The 16,745-nt window shown below is 44.0% G+C and overlaps 1 protein-coding gene and 1 long non-coding RNA gene across 4 annotated transcripts in view; both read right to left on the bottom strand.

Annotated features, from left to right (window-relative positions):
* LOC146425378 (uncharacterized) overlaps nt 1-16,745 on the bottom strand; it is a 517,591-nt gene that overhangs the window by 85,637 nt on the left and 415,209 nt on the right. The gene's annotated exons all lie outside the window — the stretch shown is intronic.
* Nucleotides 1-16,745, bottom strand: part of LOC146425386 (small conductance calcium-activated potassium channel protein 2-like) — a 171,110-nt gene that overhangs the window by 63,447 nt on the left and 90,918 nt on the right. For all 3 annotated transcript variants that reach the window (XM_085041587.1, XM_085041586.1, XM_085041588.1), the window contains one exon: nt 11,749-11,890. In XM_085041587.1, the coding sequence (XP_084897713.1) occupies nt 11,749-11,890 (142 nt within the window). The remainder of the gene's footprint in view (nt 1-11,748; nt 11,891-16,745) is intronic.

Below are 16,745 nucleotides of genomic sequence, written 5' to 3'. Positions count from 1 at the left end.
ACCAAGGCCTGTAGTGACAGGACAAGGGGCAACTGTTTTAAACTGAGAGTAGATTTATGTTGCATAGAAGGAAGTTTTTTACACTGAGGATGGTAAGACACTGGAAGATGTTTCCCAGAGAAGCTATAGATGCCTCATCATCGGAATTGTTCAAGGTCAGCTAGGATGGAGCTTTGAGCAACCTGATCTAGTGGGAGGTGTCCCTGCCCATAGCAGGGGGGTTAGACTTTGATCTTTGAAGGTCCCTTTCAACCCAAACCATTTTATGATTCTATGAAAATTACAACAAGTTATCGAACAATTTCTGCAATCACATTGACTGCCTGGAGGTAATATATATGCCTGGAGGTTGCTATCTGTGAGAAAGGAAGCAATACAGTGTAGCAATAGCTAGCTGAAAGTATCCTGTCAGTTTTGGTTTAGCTGGAATGGAAATGAATTGCAATGTTTAATGCTGTAGTTGTCACAAAAATGTCCTGCTGTACTTTTCTGTAGCTGAAAGAAGGCAGCTGCTATATTTCTTTCTCATTTTCCTTGGGATCCACGGAGGGAGAGAGGTGTGCTTTGCAGACATATAGCTCTGGTGGGAAGCTTAGCTGTGCACCAGAGAAGGCACAACATTCTTTCTGCTGCAATGCATAAAATGAAAAGCCTGTATGAATTTTAACAGATACACAGTTCATTTAGCTCTCTAAAAGGCGAGCTTACAGGTTAGTCTTGGCTGGCTGCCAGGTGTCCACCAAGCTATTCTATCACTCCTCCCCCACAGTGGAACAGAGAGAGAGAAAATAAGATGAAAAACTTGTGAGATAGGATAAAGGCAGTTTAATGAAGAAAAGCAAAGGGATGCACTCAGCAGGTGATGTCCAGCCATTTCCTAAGAAGTAGGGCCTCAGTGTGGTGGTGCGTCCTTCCTTGCCATCCCCTCCCACCCACCCCCCCAAGATGCACTATGATCTGAGAAATGCTCATTAGGCTTCAGCCTTGATGAACAGCACCTGGGCTGAGCCCCTCTTAAGCTTATCAGAGACACTGTTTGCTCCCAGGAACTAGTGCTAACAAGTTCCCGCTTTTTTTTCTGAACAGCTTTGGAAACTTATTTTTCTTGCCTGAATAACCACCCAAGTGGGATAATATTTTTGTTCTCAAACTTTCAAAGAAAGTGCTATCCAAAATGCTATCCAAAAGGCCTCCGAAACTAATTTGTTCAATAAAATTCTTCAAGGAATAAGGGGATGGTCCCTGAAAGGATGGCTGGCTAAAATACTGAAAACCATCATCATTATAGTTGCAATTGTAGTAATTATTGGTCTTGCTATTGGCTGTGTTTGAAAAATGATCAATCGGTGTGGGGGTGCGGCGGCCCGATGCTGCGGATCCCGAGTCCCCGAGGCCGGCGGTCGGCGTAATCCACGGGGACGCTGCCGAGGATGCCATCGCCTGGGACTCGGAGGAGGCCGGGCCGTAAACCGCTCTCTCCCTCCCCTGGAAAGTTTTCCTAAGCTTATTGGTTTAAGGTTTGCTTCCCCGCCCCTATCACCGCCCCCGCTGCTTGCCCACACTAGAATGTTCTACTGCCGGGCTTTCCCCATGAGTTGCTTGTAATCCCCTCCCTACTTATATTTCATTTGCTCCCCCGCTTGTCCCTCATGTTGTCCCGGAGCCCCGTTGGCTCCGCCCCTGCTGTTCCTCCCCGGGAAACCCCGTATTTCCCCCTAAAAACCCCTTCCCTTTGTTCTCTCGGCGTGGTGTGGCCGCGACCCCAGCCCCGCCGGGTTCTGCGCCCGGCAGCTGCGTGGACCGCCCCACCCGAGAGCCCCCAGTGTGCCTCCCCCGCGCCGCTTCTCCTGAATAAACTGCACACTGGTGACTCTCAACTCGTAGCACTCTCTTTATCACGGGAAGCGACCAGCGACTCCACGGCGTTCCTGCCCGGCAGGCCCCCGCCTCCGCCGCGTGGTCCCTGCCGCTCCAAAGGAGCGACCCTGGGAACACCGAGGCTGACTGCAGCCGCCTCTGGACAGAGCCGAACAGCCGGGAGGGCTGAGAGCTTGGGCCAGGTGAGGCCCCCGAGGTCTCCCGAAGCCCCGGAGCTCGTTGGGGCCAGGCGGCCGGACCCCGCCGGACCCCTTACAACTTCAAATCGTAACCTTGCAGGAATGTATGTGACTATAGACAGGAATCAAGTTAAAACTTATCAAATGGCCTTAAGGAATTTGAGAAGTTTCAAAGGGGGAAATTGATACCAAAAAGGTTAAATTCAATTTCTACTGTGACTGTGAGCTTTTAGCAGAAAAGACACTGTGTCTGCAGACCTTTAGCAGAGAAGCAAGGCATGCATAAATTGCTCTTCAAGCAAGGATGTTGGAAGGTAAAGAGAAGACATCTGGCTTAGGAATGCAGCTACAGCCAAAACAAGGACTGAATTTAGGAACTTGGGGAATATGAGGAGGGTTTTTATGATAATAGGCAAATTATAATTTGCATGTAGTGACTATATTAGCAAGACACTTGTAGAAATTGGGGGGCATGTTAGGAGGAGTTATCCCCCATGCTCTTCCAGGCGCCAGAATAAATGATGCCCTCTTTAATACTAAAAATTGGTGTTGAGTTTTATTTTACCCAGTTTTTTGTAATTTGGTGACATAACCACCCAAGTGGGATCATATTTTTGTTCTCAAACTTTCAAAGAAGGTGTGCTGACCTGAAGTGCTGCCAGAATGGAACATTGTTATGACTAAAGCCCACTGTCTTGCAACCCTATAAACAATGGTCCAAAGTGAGACCCTCTGAGTTCTCCTGGCCCTCAGCAGCTGCAACCAGCAACCTCCCTCTGAGTGGGGCCTCTCAGAGTCGGCAAACTCTCAAGTTTGGTATACTTGAAAGATTGCTGAATGATCATGGATCCTGGGCTGATACCCCCACTCCTCGAGGCTCGATCCTTCACCCATTGAGAAGATGCAAAAGCATCCAAAATGAGAATTTTAGTGAATTCGAGGGGAATTTTTCACAGGTACCTTGTACAATGCATGTGTGCATACAAGTGTGAACATGCTATAGCAAATGTGGGAGAAATGCTGCTCTCCTGGATTTTAAAGTACTTTAGATTTGAAAGTTAGACCTGTAAGTAAGTTACTGTTGTAGTCTACCTGCTACTTTGGATGCTAGGGAATTGAATTTTTCATCTTGAAGTCACATCTTTTCCACAATAAACACGAGTTGCTTACCATAAAAGTTTTAGAAGCATACCTGTTTTTAAAGAATCCAATTTAGGAGCCATAAACTTTTTGGTCTTGAAGTTTAGGCAGGAGGATATATTCACTGATATGTTCACTGTTTCACACTTCATATCTTTCAGATTCTTTACCAAGGAAAAAGTAATTTCAATACCTAAATTTCTCTCATTGCTTCATAATTTTCTTCTCAAATATGTCAGCTTGCCAAAGCCATATTGCTAACATCCTTTAAAATTTAATTTTGGGTCAGATTTTCATTACTGTTTTAATTACTATCACACTTTCTACCTGACTCCCTTTTTGTTAAGAATGTTCTCTGTCTCTAGAGGTATTTAGCCCAAACGCCTCATGTGATCCTGATTATGTAAGTACTACCTAGTGTTTGGAGCCTTACTGCTTCAAATGTAGCTGCAGAATTTTTTATCATAAAAAACAATCAAAGGCATGAAGGTGAATCTCATCTGTACCTTTTACAAATCTAATTTTCAAAGGGATCTTGTTTCAGTTGTGAAAAAGAAATGCTATGTGTGTAATCAGTATATATTAACCCCTACTGTAGCATTTCACTAAAGTAATGGAAACAGATGCTGTAAATAATTTTATACCTGATTCCAAATGGTGCTGTTGATGCCTGGTGGTTTTTGTCTTTTCTCTTTATACCCTTTTTATACCCTTTTTATACCCTTTTTATACATTTTATACCCTTTCCCATTCCTTGTACCTTTTACTCCCTGTACCTTAGCCCTACATGTCTATAACCCTTGTACTCTGATATTTAGCCTAGTTCAGGGTTCTCTGGGGTAGACAAAACATCCCTACTATCTCAGAACTAGAGGCTCCAACCTTGGATGGGGCCTCTTCTCTGGAACATGTTTTTGTAAACTAGATTGTAGTCTCATTTGGGGGGGGGGATAATTAGAATAGGGGGAAAATTACTTCATTTGTTAGGTTTCTTATTGGGGGATTTTTTATTAGATATGCTAATTTGCAAGGTCCATAAAATTGTATACGCGTTGTACATGGGGTGTGCTCCTCAGCATGATTCCACCTTTGAAGAGGGGGCACCTGGGATCCTATTAAAACCAAGGTACTACCCTTTTTCCCTATACTGCTGTGTCTGCCTCTTATTTTTACCATCTTTTAAGGCATCAGTTCTGGCCAGCCAGCCAGGAGAGAAGGGAACCCCAAAAATCGAATTCTGAATTGAGAAACACCCCGCTGCACCCCCACTCGCCAGCAAAACGGGAGGGAAGCAGCGATTCAGGATTGCAAAACCCAGGGAGTTTCCGAAAAACCTACCACAGAAACACAGCAGGAGAGGTGAGATCAAAGGAGAAGGGTTTTATGGTTTTATTGCTAGCTAGCATCTGGGGGAGATCTCCAAGGGGGGGAGTGTGGCCAAGGGGGCGATAAAGGAGGGGCTTACAACTTACTCTGCTCCCGTGGAGGGGGGGGCTGTGAGGAGAAGGGGACGCCCTTTGCTACTACTCACAGAAGGGCCAAACGGCGGCTCAGGGGGAGCTGTGGCCCAGGGGTTGGGGGTTGGGTGGTGGTTCGAGCCCCGCCAGGGTTTTAATCCACACGCATGTGCTCTTTTAAGCTTGCTTTCTTTACTCTGCTGGGCATGAAAATCGCAGGTTTGTTTCTCGTGCCAGACTCTAGGATAAGAACTTTCTTTCCAGCTGCTTCTTTTCTGTTCATAAGCAGAACATGGGTGGTGCATCTTCTACTAACCCAAAAATCCCACAGGATTCCCCGCTGGGTCTGATCTTAAAAAACTGGCACGACCTAATGGGGAAAAGAACCCCTCCTGAACACAGAGAAACTAACCAAGCTCACGTTGTGAGTGTGGCCTGTGTTGAGACTGAGTGGGGGAGAGAAATGGCCCTGTTTAGGTAGTTTAGACAACCAGTTAATCACAGAACTACTGGTAGAGCTTCGGGTCCAGGGCAGGTTTGATGAGTTAAGGTATGCAGAATTGTTTTTTATATCCCTGAATTGGGAAAAGACGTACAAAAAAATGAAAAAAGACTGCCTGCCTTGTGAAAAAGAATATCATACCACTTGTCACTACAGGGGCCATCCGGACCTACGAAGGTGAGGGGAGCCTAGCTCCCTCCTCTGCCGCAGCCACTGCTGCTGGCAGCCCCCCTCCCTGCCCCGGGCTGATGTGGTGCTGGGGGTGGGGGATAGGAGGCCACTGCCAGCACCCCTCCCCCCTGCCATGGTGGGGCTGGGGATGGAGGATGGGTAGCCACTGCTGCCTACGCTGCCACCCTCTCCGGGCCACCCTGAGGGCAGAGGCAGGGGAGGAGCGGAACCAACTCCAGGTGGAGAGGAAAGTGCATCTGCCGCCCTTACTCGACCCCTCCCAGGCTGGAGAACGGGGGGGGGGGGGGGCAGAGGGCAGCAGCTGCTTCGCTGCGTGGTCAGTGACAGGGCTGAGGGAAAAATAGCCTCAATTAAACGCGAGCCAGATTAATTCAGTGCAGATAGCTCCGAGGAGGAAGAGACCGGGGCTGGGGCTGTAGCCACAGCAGCCAGCGGGCTTACCGGGAAGAAGGGGGGAAAGGTAATTCAGGAGGCTATAAAAGCTGCTAGTCTGGTAGATGAACACACCAGATCTAAAAAAGATAAACAAAGAAAGAAAGAGACTATCCTAAAAGCACCTTTAAAACAAGCTAAAAAAAAAACTAAATCAAAGCATTATAAATATGACTGGCACCACAGAGAAAAGTGAAACAAAGCCTTTCTTTCAACCTTTAAAATTTAAACTGGGAAAACCCATCCTGCCAGTAAAGAAAGATGATGGTAAAAGTTACAGATTAGTGCAGGATTCAAGAGCAATTAACAAAATCACAGAGGACATAGATTCAGTTGTACCAAAACCCTACACTTTTCAGACCACACTGATAAATGAACTAGGGTGGTTCACAGTTTTAGATCTCAAGGATGCCTTTTTCTGGATTTCTATAAGTGAAAGTAGTCAAGAACTCTTTACTTCTGAGAGGGAAAATCCTGAGACAGTGTCGGAGTTTGGGGAAGGCCTTGGAATTTTTCTCCATCACTGTTACTAAGCAACAAATAGTTGGGTGTTTAGAGCCATCAAGTCTTTTGTAAAAGACAAAAGGTATGCTTGGGCAGGGCAGAGTAAGGGAAGAGCCGGCCATTAGAACACTCTCTCGTGGTTGGGATGCTGAGAGGAGAGGCTGCTCTTTGCTTTTCGGCTGCGACCAGAGGAAATCCAACTGTGCCCTGTTTTTTCTTCTCCTGGCTGGGTGAGCTTTGATTCAACCTTTTTCCCACTGGGAAGTGCACGTTTCCCCGGGCTGCGTTTTCTCGCAGCAGCTGCTGGGAGAGTCCGGCTGCCTCTGCTGCCTGCCCCCGCCCTCTGCCGCACGAGACTGCGGCGTCTGCTGTGACTGCAGAAATCCTTGCTACCTCGCAAGCTAGCCAGGGAGAGAGCCAGCTCCTACCCCTGCTGCCCTGCTTTTTGCCGCTCTGAGCTGCCCTGCCTGCTTTTTCAGCCTGTCCACCATTACCAGCTGTGTGAGGCTGACCTGACCCTGCGCCACAGCGCCACCTGCAGTGGCTCGGGAGTCATCGCACCTGCCCTGCCCGACCAGGAGCTCAACAGCGCCCCTGCTGCTTGTGACCGTGATTACACCACATGAGAAAAGGCTCGACAGCTCACAAGTCATCTGCTATTGGTTTCTGGTTCTAGTTGTGGTTGCTATTATTGTTATTGCTTGTTTATAGATACTAGTAAAGAACTGATATTCCATTTTTTCCCATACCTTTGCCTGGAAGCCCTTGATTTTCAAAATTAAATAATTCGGAGGGAGGGGAAAATCACATTCTCTGTCCTAAGGGAGGGTTCAACCTCTCTTGGCAGACACCTGTCTTTCAAACCAAGACAGACAGGAAGAAAGACTCAACTCACCTGGGCAGTGCTACTCCAAGATTTCAAAAATAGCCCGACTGTATTTGGACATCAGCTGTCAAAGGAACTGGAGGACTGGGAAAAACAAGAAAAACCCTCTTATGAAGCCCTTAAGGCAGCTGAGAAAGGAACCATCAACTGGACAGAGGAAGCAAGGGCTGCATTTAAACAGCTAAAACATTCCTTAATATCCGCTCCAAGTCTGGGGCTGCCGGATCTAACTAAGCCCTTTGGACTTTTTACGTACGAGCAGCAGAATGTTGCTCTAGGGGTACTGGCACAGCACCTTGAGGACCAGTGAAGAGCTGTGGCCAGTTTTTCAAAACAGCTAGACAATGATAGCCAAGGGTGGCCTGGGTGTCTGAAAGCTGTGGCAGCAACTGTCATCCTAATACAGGAGGCTTGTAAATTCACCCTTGGGCAGCACATTGTTGTGTATGTACCCCACGCCGTGATCTCTGTGCTGGAGCAAAAGGGGGGACACTGGTTATCCCCTAGCAGAATGCTCAAATACCAGTCTGTGTTGTTGGAACAGGACGATGTTACCCTCAAAAACAACATCGGTTGTAAACCCTGCAATGTTTTTGTCATCCACATTACTTAATGACCTGACTGAGCATGACTGTTTGTAGACAATTGAGGAGGTCTATTCCAGCAGACCAGACCTGGAGGATGTGCCTCTGGAGAAGCCAGATTGGGAAGTGATCATACTGACCAGAGCTCTAGAACTGAGCAAAGAAAAGAAGGTAAATATATGGACTGATTCCAAATATGCCTTCAGTGTTGTTCATGCCCATGGAGCTATTTGGAAGGAATGTGGCCTGTTGACTGCTCAAGGTAATGGCACTAAGCATGCAAAACAAATCCTTGCACTCCTGCAGAGCATCTGGAAGCCTACAGAAGTAGCTATCATGCATTGCAGAAGTCATCAAAAGGGAAAGACAACTCCTGAAGTGGGAAATCACTTTGCTGATGAAATAGCAAAAGAGATAGCAAAAAAAGGCATACTTGCAATAGTACCACAGAAAGAAGTAGATCTGACAGGGTTTACTCCAAAATATGATCAGAGTAACCACAAATTTATTAAATTTCTTAAGGATGAAATTAAGAAGGGTGAGTGGGCTGTTACCCTGATAGGCCAGGTTGTAGTCCCACCCCCGCTCTTTTGAGAAATAGCACAGAGGGAACATGAGAGTACCCACTGGGGAACAGAAAACCTTTTAAAACATCTGAAGAAAGTAGTGATAGGGAGAGAGATGACTGATATTGTGCAATCTATAACAAGCAAGTGTGAAACCTGTTGCAAAAACAACCCTGACACAAGCAAAAGAATAGTGTTAGGAGTGACCAAGGCAGGGCATCTCCCGGGAGATTACTGGCAAATAAATTTTTCTGAAATGCCACATAAGGAAGGATACAAATATGTGCTGGTATTGGTTGATATGTTCAGTGAATGGCCTGAAGCTTATCCCTGTCGCACCAATGCAGCAAAGGAAGTAGTGAAAGCCTTGCTCAACCATATACTTCCAAGGTTTGGGGTTCCCTTGGGAATGTCATCAGATAGGGGACCACATTTTGTTGCAACAGTAGTTGGAGTAGTTAGCAAGATTCTGTGAATTACTTAGGACTTGCACACACCCTACAGGCCCCAAGCAAGTGGCAAAGTTGAATGTATGAATGGAACCCTCAAGGCCCAAATTGGTAAGACCTGTCAAGAAACATCTATGACAATGGGTTCAGGCTTTGCCTATAGCCTTACTGAAGGTCTGCATACAACTAGGTGGAGGGACAATATAAGTCCCTATGAAATCCTATATGGCAGATCATATCAGGTTCCACACATCCCGGGGGAAATTCACATGAGGGGAAAAATTGATTTACAGAAATACTTAATGACTTTGAGTTCAACTTTGCAAAAGCTCCAGAGATTCGTTGTCCTGTCCAAACCAATAGGATTGGACATCCCTGTTCACCTGTTTCAGCCTGGAGACTGGGTTTACATCAATTAGTGAAACAATGACCCCTTGCAACCTAAGTGGAAGGGACCATTCCAAGTCTTGCTGACTACCCTCACTGCTGTCAAGGTTGCTGGGAAAGGACCATGGATCCACTACTCCAGAGTGAAAAAGGCTTCTGCTCCTGAGACCATCAAGAAGACAGAGACTGATGCAAACCAAGATGATGTAGTTTAAATTGTTCTTTACATGTCTGTTGTTTACCCAACTGGTAACCATGACCCAGGGTTCAGCCCAGGAGTTGTACAATACTGTGATGCAAAATGTATCCAGAGCTCTTAATATGAGCAATTGCTGGAATGGTACCCAGTTACCACCTCTAAATGGATGAGGTAACTGGCCATTGAAAAATTTAAAAGGTTTGGAAGAAATTTGGAAGGGGATTCAAATTCTGTATGAAGTGGGTTCCAGAAATTACACCTTGAAATTCAACCATATCTTCCACACCATCACTTCATGGTTACCAAATGGGGCCTGGGTAAAGGAAGCATTTATAATAGTTGTAATTGTAGTTATTATTTTTGCTATAGCAAATGCTAATTTGTAAGGTCCATAAAATTGTATATGTGTTGTACACGGGGGGCTCCTTGGCATGATTCCACCTTTGAAGAGGGGGCACCTGGGATCCTATTAAAACCAAGGTAATACCCTTTTTCCCTATACTGCTGTGTCTGCCTCTTATTTTTACCAGCTTTTAAGGCATCACTGTCATAGGCAAAATGAAAAGTACAGCTCAGAATTTTACCTTCTGTGTAGTTCCTTCATGAGCACATAGAAAATCTTGCAATAATCTGGAGAATTTTTCTGATATTTTATTTTTACCTAGTTTTCATCATAATAAAATTGTACAGCCAACCCACATCCATTAAAATTTTAAGACCAGATTAGATGCTGCTGTCATTTGCATCAATATAAATCCAATAGCAGTGTGAAATTCATGGTATCAATATGATTAGCATCCATACTAACATTTTCATTCCACTTCTGTAGGGCTTGGAAATTCCAAGATTTTTGTTACAGTAATTTTTTTCATACTGAAAATGCTAGGACGGATGAACAATTTGTTTCGAATAAATATTCAAGGTAAGTTAACCTAGAATTTACCTGTTGTCAAGAGATCTGTTGTGAAGGATGTAGTCAGACATGATAATGAGGAGGGATAATGATCTAATATCTGCATCTTGAAGCATTTGCTTCTTATTTCTGAACAGTGTTTGGAAAGAAGGAAAGCAATATAACAGGGTTTTGCACATCCCTGTGGCAATATATGCTGTATGTTCTCTTCTTTTCCTAATGAACTTATGGCCACTTTTTATTCTATCTGGCATCAAAATCCAGCTCAGAATGAAGAACAAAGACAAACATCCCAGAAGACAGCAGATATGAGTTTAGTCAACAGCCTTTAAAAAAGCCTTCTAAATCATCCCTGTGCTTTCCACCTGTATTTTCACCAGATTTCAAACTCTGTATTTAAAGATATATGCATTTGACATTACCAAAATTTACTGGAAGGCTTTTTCAATAAAGGTCAGTGAGCTGAAACCTGTCAGATGTTAAACACTAAAAAAAAAACATTTGGGAAAAAAGTCTTCAACATTACAAAAATGTTTTACTCTCTAAACATAAAATACATACTTTTATAAATGACAGATATACTAAAACAAAAAGAGAAACTTCTTGCTACCATTTTTTTCAGCCATAATCCCAATATCCATGTTTTAATAGAAGGTATATATTGAAGCTGCATTGCTTTTATGATCAATGGATCTTACTGTCATATGTTATATATGATGTCCATCCTGAACTTCTCACTCACAGGGAAATTTACATGGGAGCTTGATACAAATAAAAGTGGCAGGATCAGGAGGTTTTTTACTTCTTATTTATTGTAAACATGCAGAAATTTCCATTACAATTTATTGCCCTACGCCCTATGTAACTTGAACCAAATGCTACAACACAAAAAAATTGAAATTAGATATGAAGTACTGAATATGTATGGCCTAACAATTAAATCAGTGGTAACAAAAACTCTTATAATGAAAACTGCACTGAATAAATCAATTCAAAGCAATTGAAAACTATGGACCATACATTATTAGACTTATAAGAAACAATGTAGGAAACTATGCGCAAGCAAAACGCTTTAGGAGACTAACTACCATCCCAATTCTACACCTGCAAGGAACTACATTAAAAAGCAAATATCTGTAGGTTTGTTCTTAGAAGTGGTCCAATTACACATGTCCAATGACAGTCAAGAAGATGTGATATACTAACATTTAATGAAAGACTCTTGAGATTTTGAAGCTGAGAATTGCATCAGGGTAAAATTGTTTCTCTGTATTTTATTATGCAGCTCTTCATTCTATCTACAGAGGATGAACACGTTACATTCCATCACCATGGAATGAGAGACCATGGAATGGTACAAGTAAGCCTATATACTTTAAAAGTTATCAAATAAATATTTCTGTTATGACTACCACGAGTTTGGGCATTAATTCCAACAAACTTAATTTCATATCCAGTGAATAAATTCCAAAATACTCACCATGATTCCAGTGAGTAAACAGACCCCTTTCCCACAGTATGTATTAGGTACCATGTCACCATATCCAATGGATAGAAATGTTATTGAAATCAACCACATTGCTCCAAGGAAGTTGCTTGTAACATCCTGTTGATCATGGTACCTAAACAGAAAAAGAAAATTATTTCTTTATAATGAAAAGTTTTGTTAGATTTTTGTGCTGTCACAAAGAAATTTCACTAACAGGTATGGGGTGGATTTACCTTGGCTAACAGCCCAATACCCACCTGCTCACACCTCCCTGCTCGGCAAGGGGGAGACAAAATATATTTGTGTAATGAGAAACAAAAATAAAACCTAAAAATCCATCTCCCACCCAACCTCCCATTTCCCAGGCTCGACTTCACTCCTTTACTCGCGACTCCTCTACCTGTTCCCCCAAGCATCTCAGAGGGGATGGGAGTTACAGTCAGTATATATGTATTAAGCCTGGCTAGGACAGAATTAATTTTCGTCAAAGCAGCTCATGTGGTGCTGTGTTTTGGAATTTTTAGCAAAACAGTACTGATAGCACACTAATATTTTAGTTATTGCTGAACAGTGTTTGCACAACATCAAAACCTTCTCTGTTTCTCACATTGTCCTCCCAGTGAATAGCTTGGGGGAGGAGGGATTGCACAATAGGCTGGGAGGGAGCACAACTGGGCAGATGACCTGAACTAACCAAAGAGATGTTCCATATCATATAATGTCATGTTCAGCAATAAAAGGGAAAAGAAGGGACTTTAAGGGGGTTAGATATCTTTTGCTCAGGAACTGGCTGGGCACCAGTGTACACACGGTAGGTGGTGCATGATTGCCTTTGTATTACTTCTTTATTTTCTTCCCTCTCCTTCCACTTATCATTCATTTGTTTGTTTGTTTGCTTGCTTGTTTTATCTTGACCTCCAAGTTTCCTTGGTTTTATTCTTCCTTTCCTCTTCCTCTGTCCCACTGTGGGGGAGGAGTGAGCAACTGTGGTACTTATCTGTCTACCAGGGTTAACCCACAAGAACATAGTTTCTTTCTACCAAACTTTCCTTCTCACACTTTTCCCCTGCTCCAGTGTATGACCTCTCCAAGGACTGCAGGGGAATACCTGATCTATCATGATCTCTTCCACAGGTTGAAGGGGAATCTCTGCTCCAGTGCCTGGAGAACCTTCTCTCTCTTTTTCCTCCTTCTCTGACCCTGGTATTCACACTGCTCTTTCTCATTCTCTTTTTCTCTTCTCCTCTGCTTGTGCAGTGTTTTCTGCCCTTTCTTAAATATGTTTTCACACAGGCACCACCAACTTTGCTGATTGGCTCAGATTTGGCCTGTGGTGGGTCCATTGCCAAGTCAGCTGGAATTGGTTGTGTCCAGCACAGATGCCATACCTGCAGTCCCCCCCATTCCCCAAACCTTGCCATATATACCCAATACATTGATGATAAAGCTACTCTTACAATCTAGTTATTTCTTTTTACAAGCACGTATAAGTGATTATATAAAACTCAAATACAATAACATCAATAGTAAAGAAACAGAAGATACAACAACAGCACAAGTAGTACAGATATCAATGCCATTTTATATTTTAGTATTATATTATTGCTATTAAAATAGCAGAAACCTCTTGTTTTTTAAGAGAATCTTTTCATGAGGGTATAAGTCCTGTTGATCCACTGCAGTTGTATAAGACATCAGTCTACTATAGTTGCTCCAGTCTGAAGCATATACAGAAGCCAGAAATGGATCTATGAACAAGCAGAAAGCAGAGTAGATATCTGTCTCCTTGGCCTAAATTTAAATCTATAATCAGTAATCTAATAATGGACTGTCACGCTGAATTAAACAACCTAGGATCTTCCCTCTCCTTCAACATATTTAAAATAAATAGAACTGTATGCCACCGTAATTCCTCATCATCACAAGATCTTCACTTTAAAAAAAAGAAAACCTCCCTTTTGTGTTAAAGTCAACTACTAAATGTAATTTCCTGATGTGCTATTTGTTGTCTTATTTTTATCATTTTACTGGAACATGTTCATTTTTTCCTTTAAGGAAAATAAGCTAAGATGAATAATCTAGTCTTCACATTACATATACATCAACCCAACTGGGAAGCCATAAAGACACCTTTTAGGTATGAAACTCACTCTGTGAGGAAAAAAGGCCTAACATTAATGTAGATGGAATTTTGCTTCCCAGACACAGAGTAGCTCTGCAAGAGAGACTACCTGGTTGCTACTGCAGCCTCAAGGTTGAAATAACCCCTTGTGGTGGTTTTGATTAGCCCGGAAGATCAGCAAGGTATCTTTAACATCTAGGAGAAACTTAAACCTTTTAAAAGCTGTTGTGGTAGGCCTGAAGAAGTGTGTGAGGAGTGGGGAGTGGCACAAAGATGGCTCCTGTGTGTCCTGAGTGAAAGTTCTGGAAGTTTTTCACCAAGTCCAGTAGAGCCAATCTCTGATGGTTCTGAAAGTGATGGACATGCTGCTAGCCAAGTTTGGGCCAATTAGAAGTGCTAGTTACGTGTCCTGGGGTGAGGGTAATCCTGTGTATTCCCATATCATGTTTCGTATGCTCAGAAAATGTGGTCCTGCAGCTTTAACTGCATTCAGCCAATGGGAGGAGAGCAGGTTGTTTAAAACCCTTCCCCAAGCCTCTTTGTGCGGGAAGTGAGGTGGAGGAAAAGACACTTCTGGGATTGGCTGGCGGTTGCTGTTGGCGCTGCAAGTTTTTCCCTGGGGGTGCCTCTTCATCATTTTCCTTTTTGGACCCTTTTCTCCGTTTCGCTTTCTTGCCAAGAAAACCCAAGGAGCCCCAGAGGACGGCAGATGAGAATCCTCCAGGGAGCTACTGGAGCAACTCTGCCCAGCCCCCGGGGGCCCCTGGAGAGGGGAAACTATGCCTGAGATAAGGGCACTAAAGTTTACCACCTGTTAACTCAGGTTTAATAACTCCTTTTCCCCTGTTTTCCCCTTCCCCTGTGCCTTGCAGGGTACTCTGTGTGTTTTGTTAAATAAATAGGTTGGTTTATTTTCACTTTCATTTAAGAAATTCTGTTGGGGGAGGAGGAGGTTGTTTGGAGCACTCTCCACCTAGAGAAGTTTGTCTCTAATCCAGGATATTATGCCTCTGTGAAAACATATTTAAGAAGAAATCAAAACAATGTGAGCACAAACTTCTTTTTAGCTAGAGGAGGAGGAGGTAAAAATATGTGAAGGGAGAACAACATGGAGACACCAAGGTCAGTGAAGAAGGTGGGGGAGGAGGTGCTCCAGGTGCTGGAGCTGAAAACTCTCTGCTAGCTGTGGTGAAGACCATGGAGGGAGCAGGTGGTCCCCCTGCAGCCCATGAAGTCCACAAAGATGCAGAAATCCACCCACAGCCTGTGGGGAGGTGCCCACACCAGAAGAGCAGGTGGATGCCTGAAAGAAGCTGTGATCCAGTGGGAGTCTCATATAAAGAGTTAAAGCTGCAAAGGCCTTGCAAGGGAGAGAAAGGCCTTGTTCTTGGGATAGAAGCACCCTGGCCTCAGCTCAGGAGAGTCTGCACCTTAAGGACAAGAGAACTCATGTTGCAGCAGAATTTGGGCGAGATGTTGCTTGTGAGATTGGACCCATGCCAAAAAATATCACAGAGGACTGTCTGTTGTGGGAGGGACCCCATGGCTAAGTAGAGGACCCTTCTCCCTGATGGACTGACCAGAGAAAAAACCCCTTACCCTGCCCCCTGCCCATGCTGTTGGTTGGAAAGAGGGAGGGGGGTGAGCAGAGAAACAGTGTCTTAAGAGGGAGAGGGGTGAGCAGAGAAACTGTCTTGAGAGAGAGAGATGAGGAGAGAAACGGTATTTGTAGTAGAAGAATTGTAGTGATGAATAGATTTACGGATTAAGAAAATACCCCATACCCTGCCCCCTACCCGAGCTGTTTGTTGGAAGGAGGGAGGGGGGTGAGCAGAGAAATGGTGTCTTAAGAGGGAGGGGGGTGAGTGAACAAATGGTGTCTGAAAAGCTCTTTTTCACCTCTCATTTATCCTCCAACTCTGTTAGGTTATTAAATCACTTTGCAACTCTAAGTTTGGAGCCTGTTTGCCCTTTTTCTGTGCATCCTGCCACCAGTGTTCTATCTCAACTCATGAATCCTGTGTATGTTTAACAGTTTTTTCTTTCCCCTCTCCTGCATGTCTGTGGCAGGAGAGAGCAGGGGTGCCTGGAATTTATTCAGGGTCAAACCCCGACAGGCCTTGACCTTGATGAACAGCCCCTGGGCTGAGCTCCTCTTGAGCTTGTCAGAAACACTGTCTGCTCCCAGGAACTAATGCCGGCTAACAAGCTCCTGCTTTTTTTTTTTTTTTTTAACAGCCTTGGAAACTTTTTTTGCCTGAATGGCATAACATTCTTGTTCTCACACTTTCAAAGAAAGTTGCTGATCTGAAGTGTGTCCAGGATGAAACATTGTTATGACTAAAGCCCACTCTCTTGTGACCCTATAAACAGCAGTCCAAAATAAGACCCTTCAAGTTCTCCTGGCCCACAGCAGCTGCAACCAGCAACCTCCCTCTGAGTGGGGCCTCTCACAGCCAGAGAACTCTCAAGTTTGCTATACTTGGAGGATCACTGAATGACAATGGATCCTGGCCTGATACCCCCATTCCTTGAGGCTCAACCCTTCACCCACTCAGAAGATGCAAAGGCATCTGACATGAGTATTTCACTACCTTCAAGGGGAATTTTTCCCAGGTACCTTGTAGAGACTCTTTGTGTGCATGTGAGTGTGAATACCCTACAGCAAATGTGGGAGAAATCCTGCTCCCCTGGATTCTTAAGTACTTTGGATTTGTAAACAAGTTAGACCTGTAAGTTACTGCTGCAGTATATTAAATCCTATATGAATCCTTTGCTAAAGTGTTAAGTGACATGTTGTTAAGTGTTATTGAGCCTTTAAGCTGTATTCCTTTTTATCCTTACCCTTTCTATCCTTTTGTCACAC

The sequence above is a fragment of the Lichenostomus cassidix genome, chromosome W (assembly GCF_008360975.1).
Source record: "Lichenostomus cassidix isolate B80296 chromosome W, HeHo_3.0, whole genome shotgun sequence".
Classification (NCBI taxonomy): domain Eukaryota; kingdom Metazoa; phylum Chordata; class Aves; order Passeriformes; family Meliphagidae; genus Lichenostomus; species Lichenostomus cassidix.
This window is presented reverse-complemented; position numbering and strand designations above follow the sequence as displayed.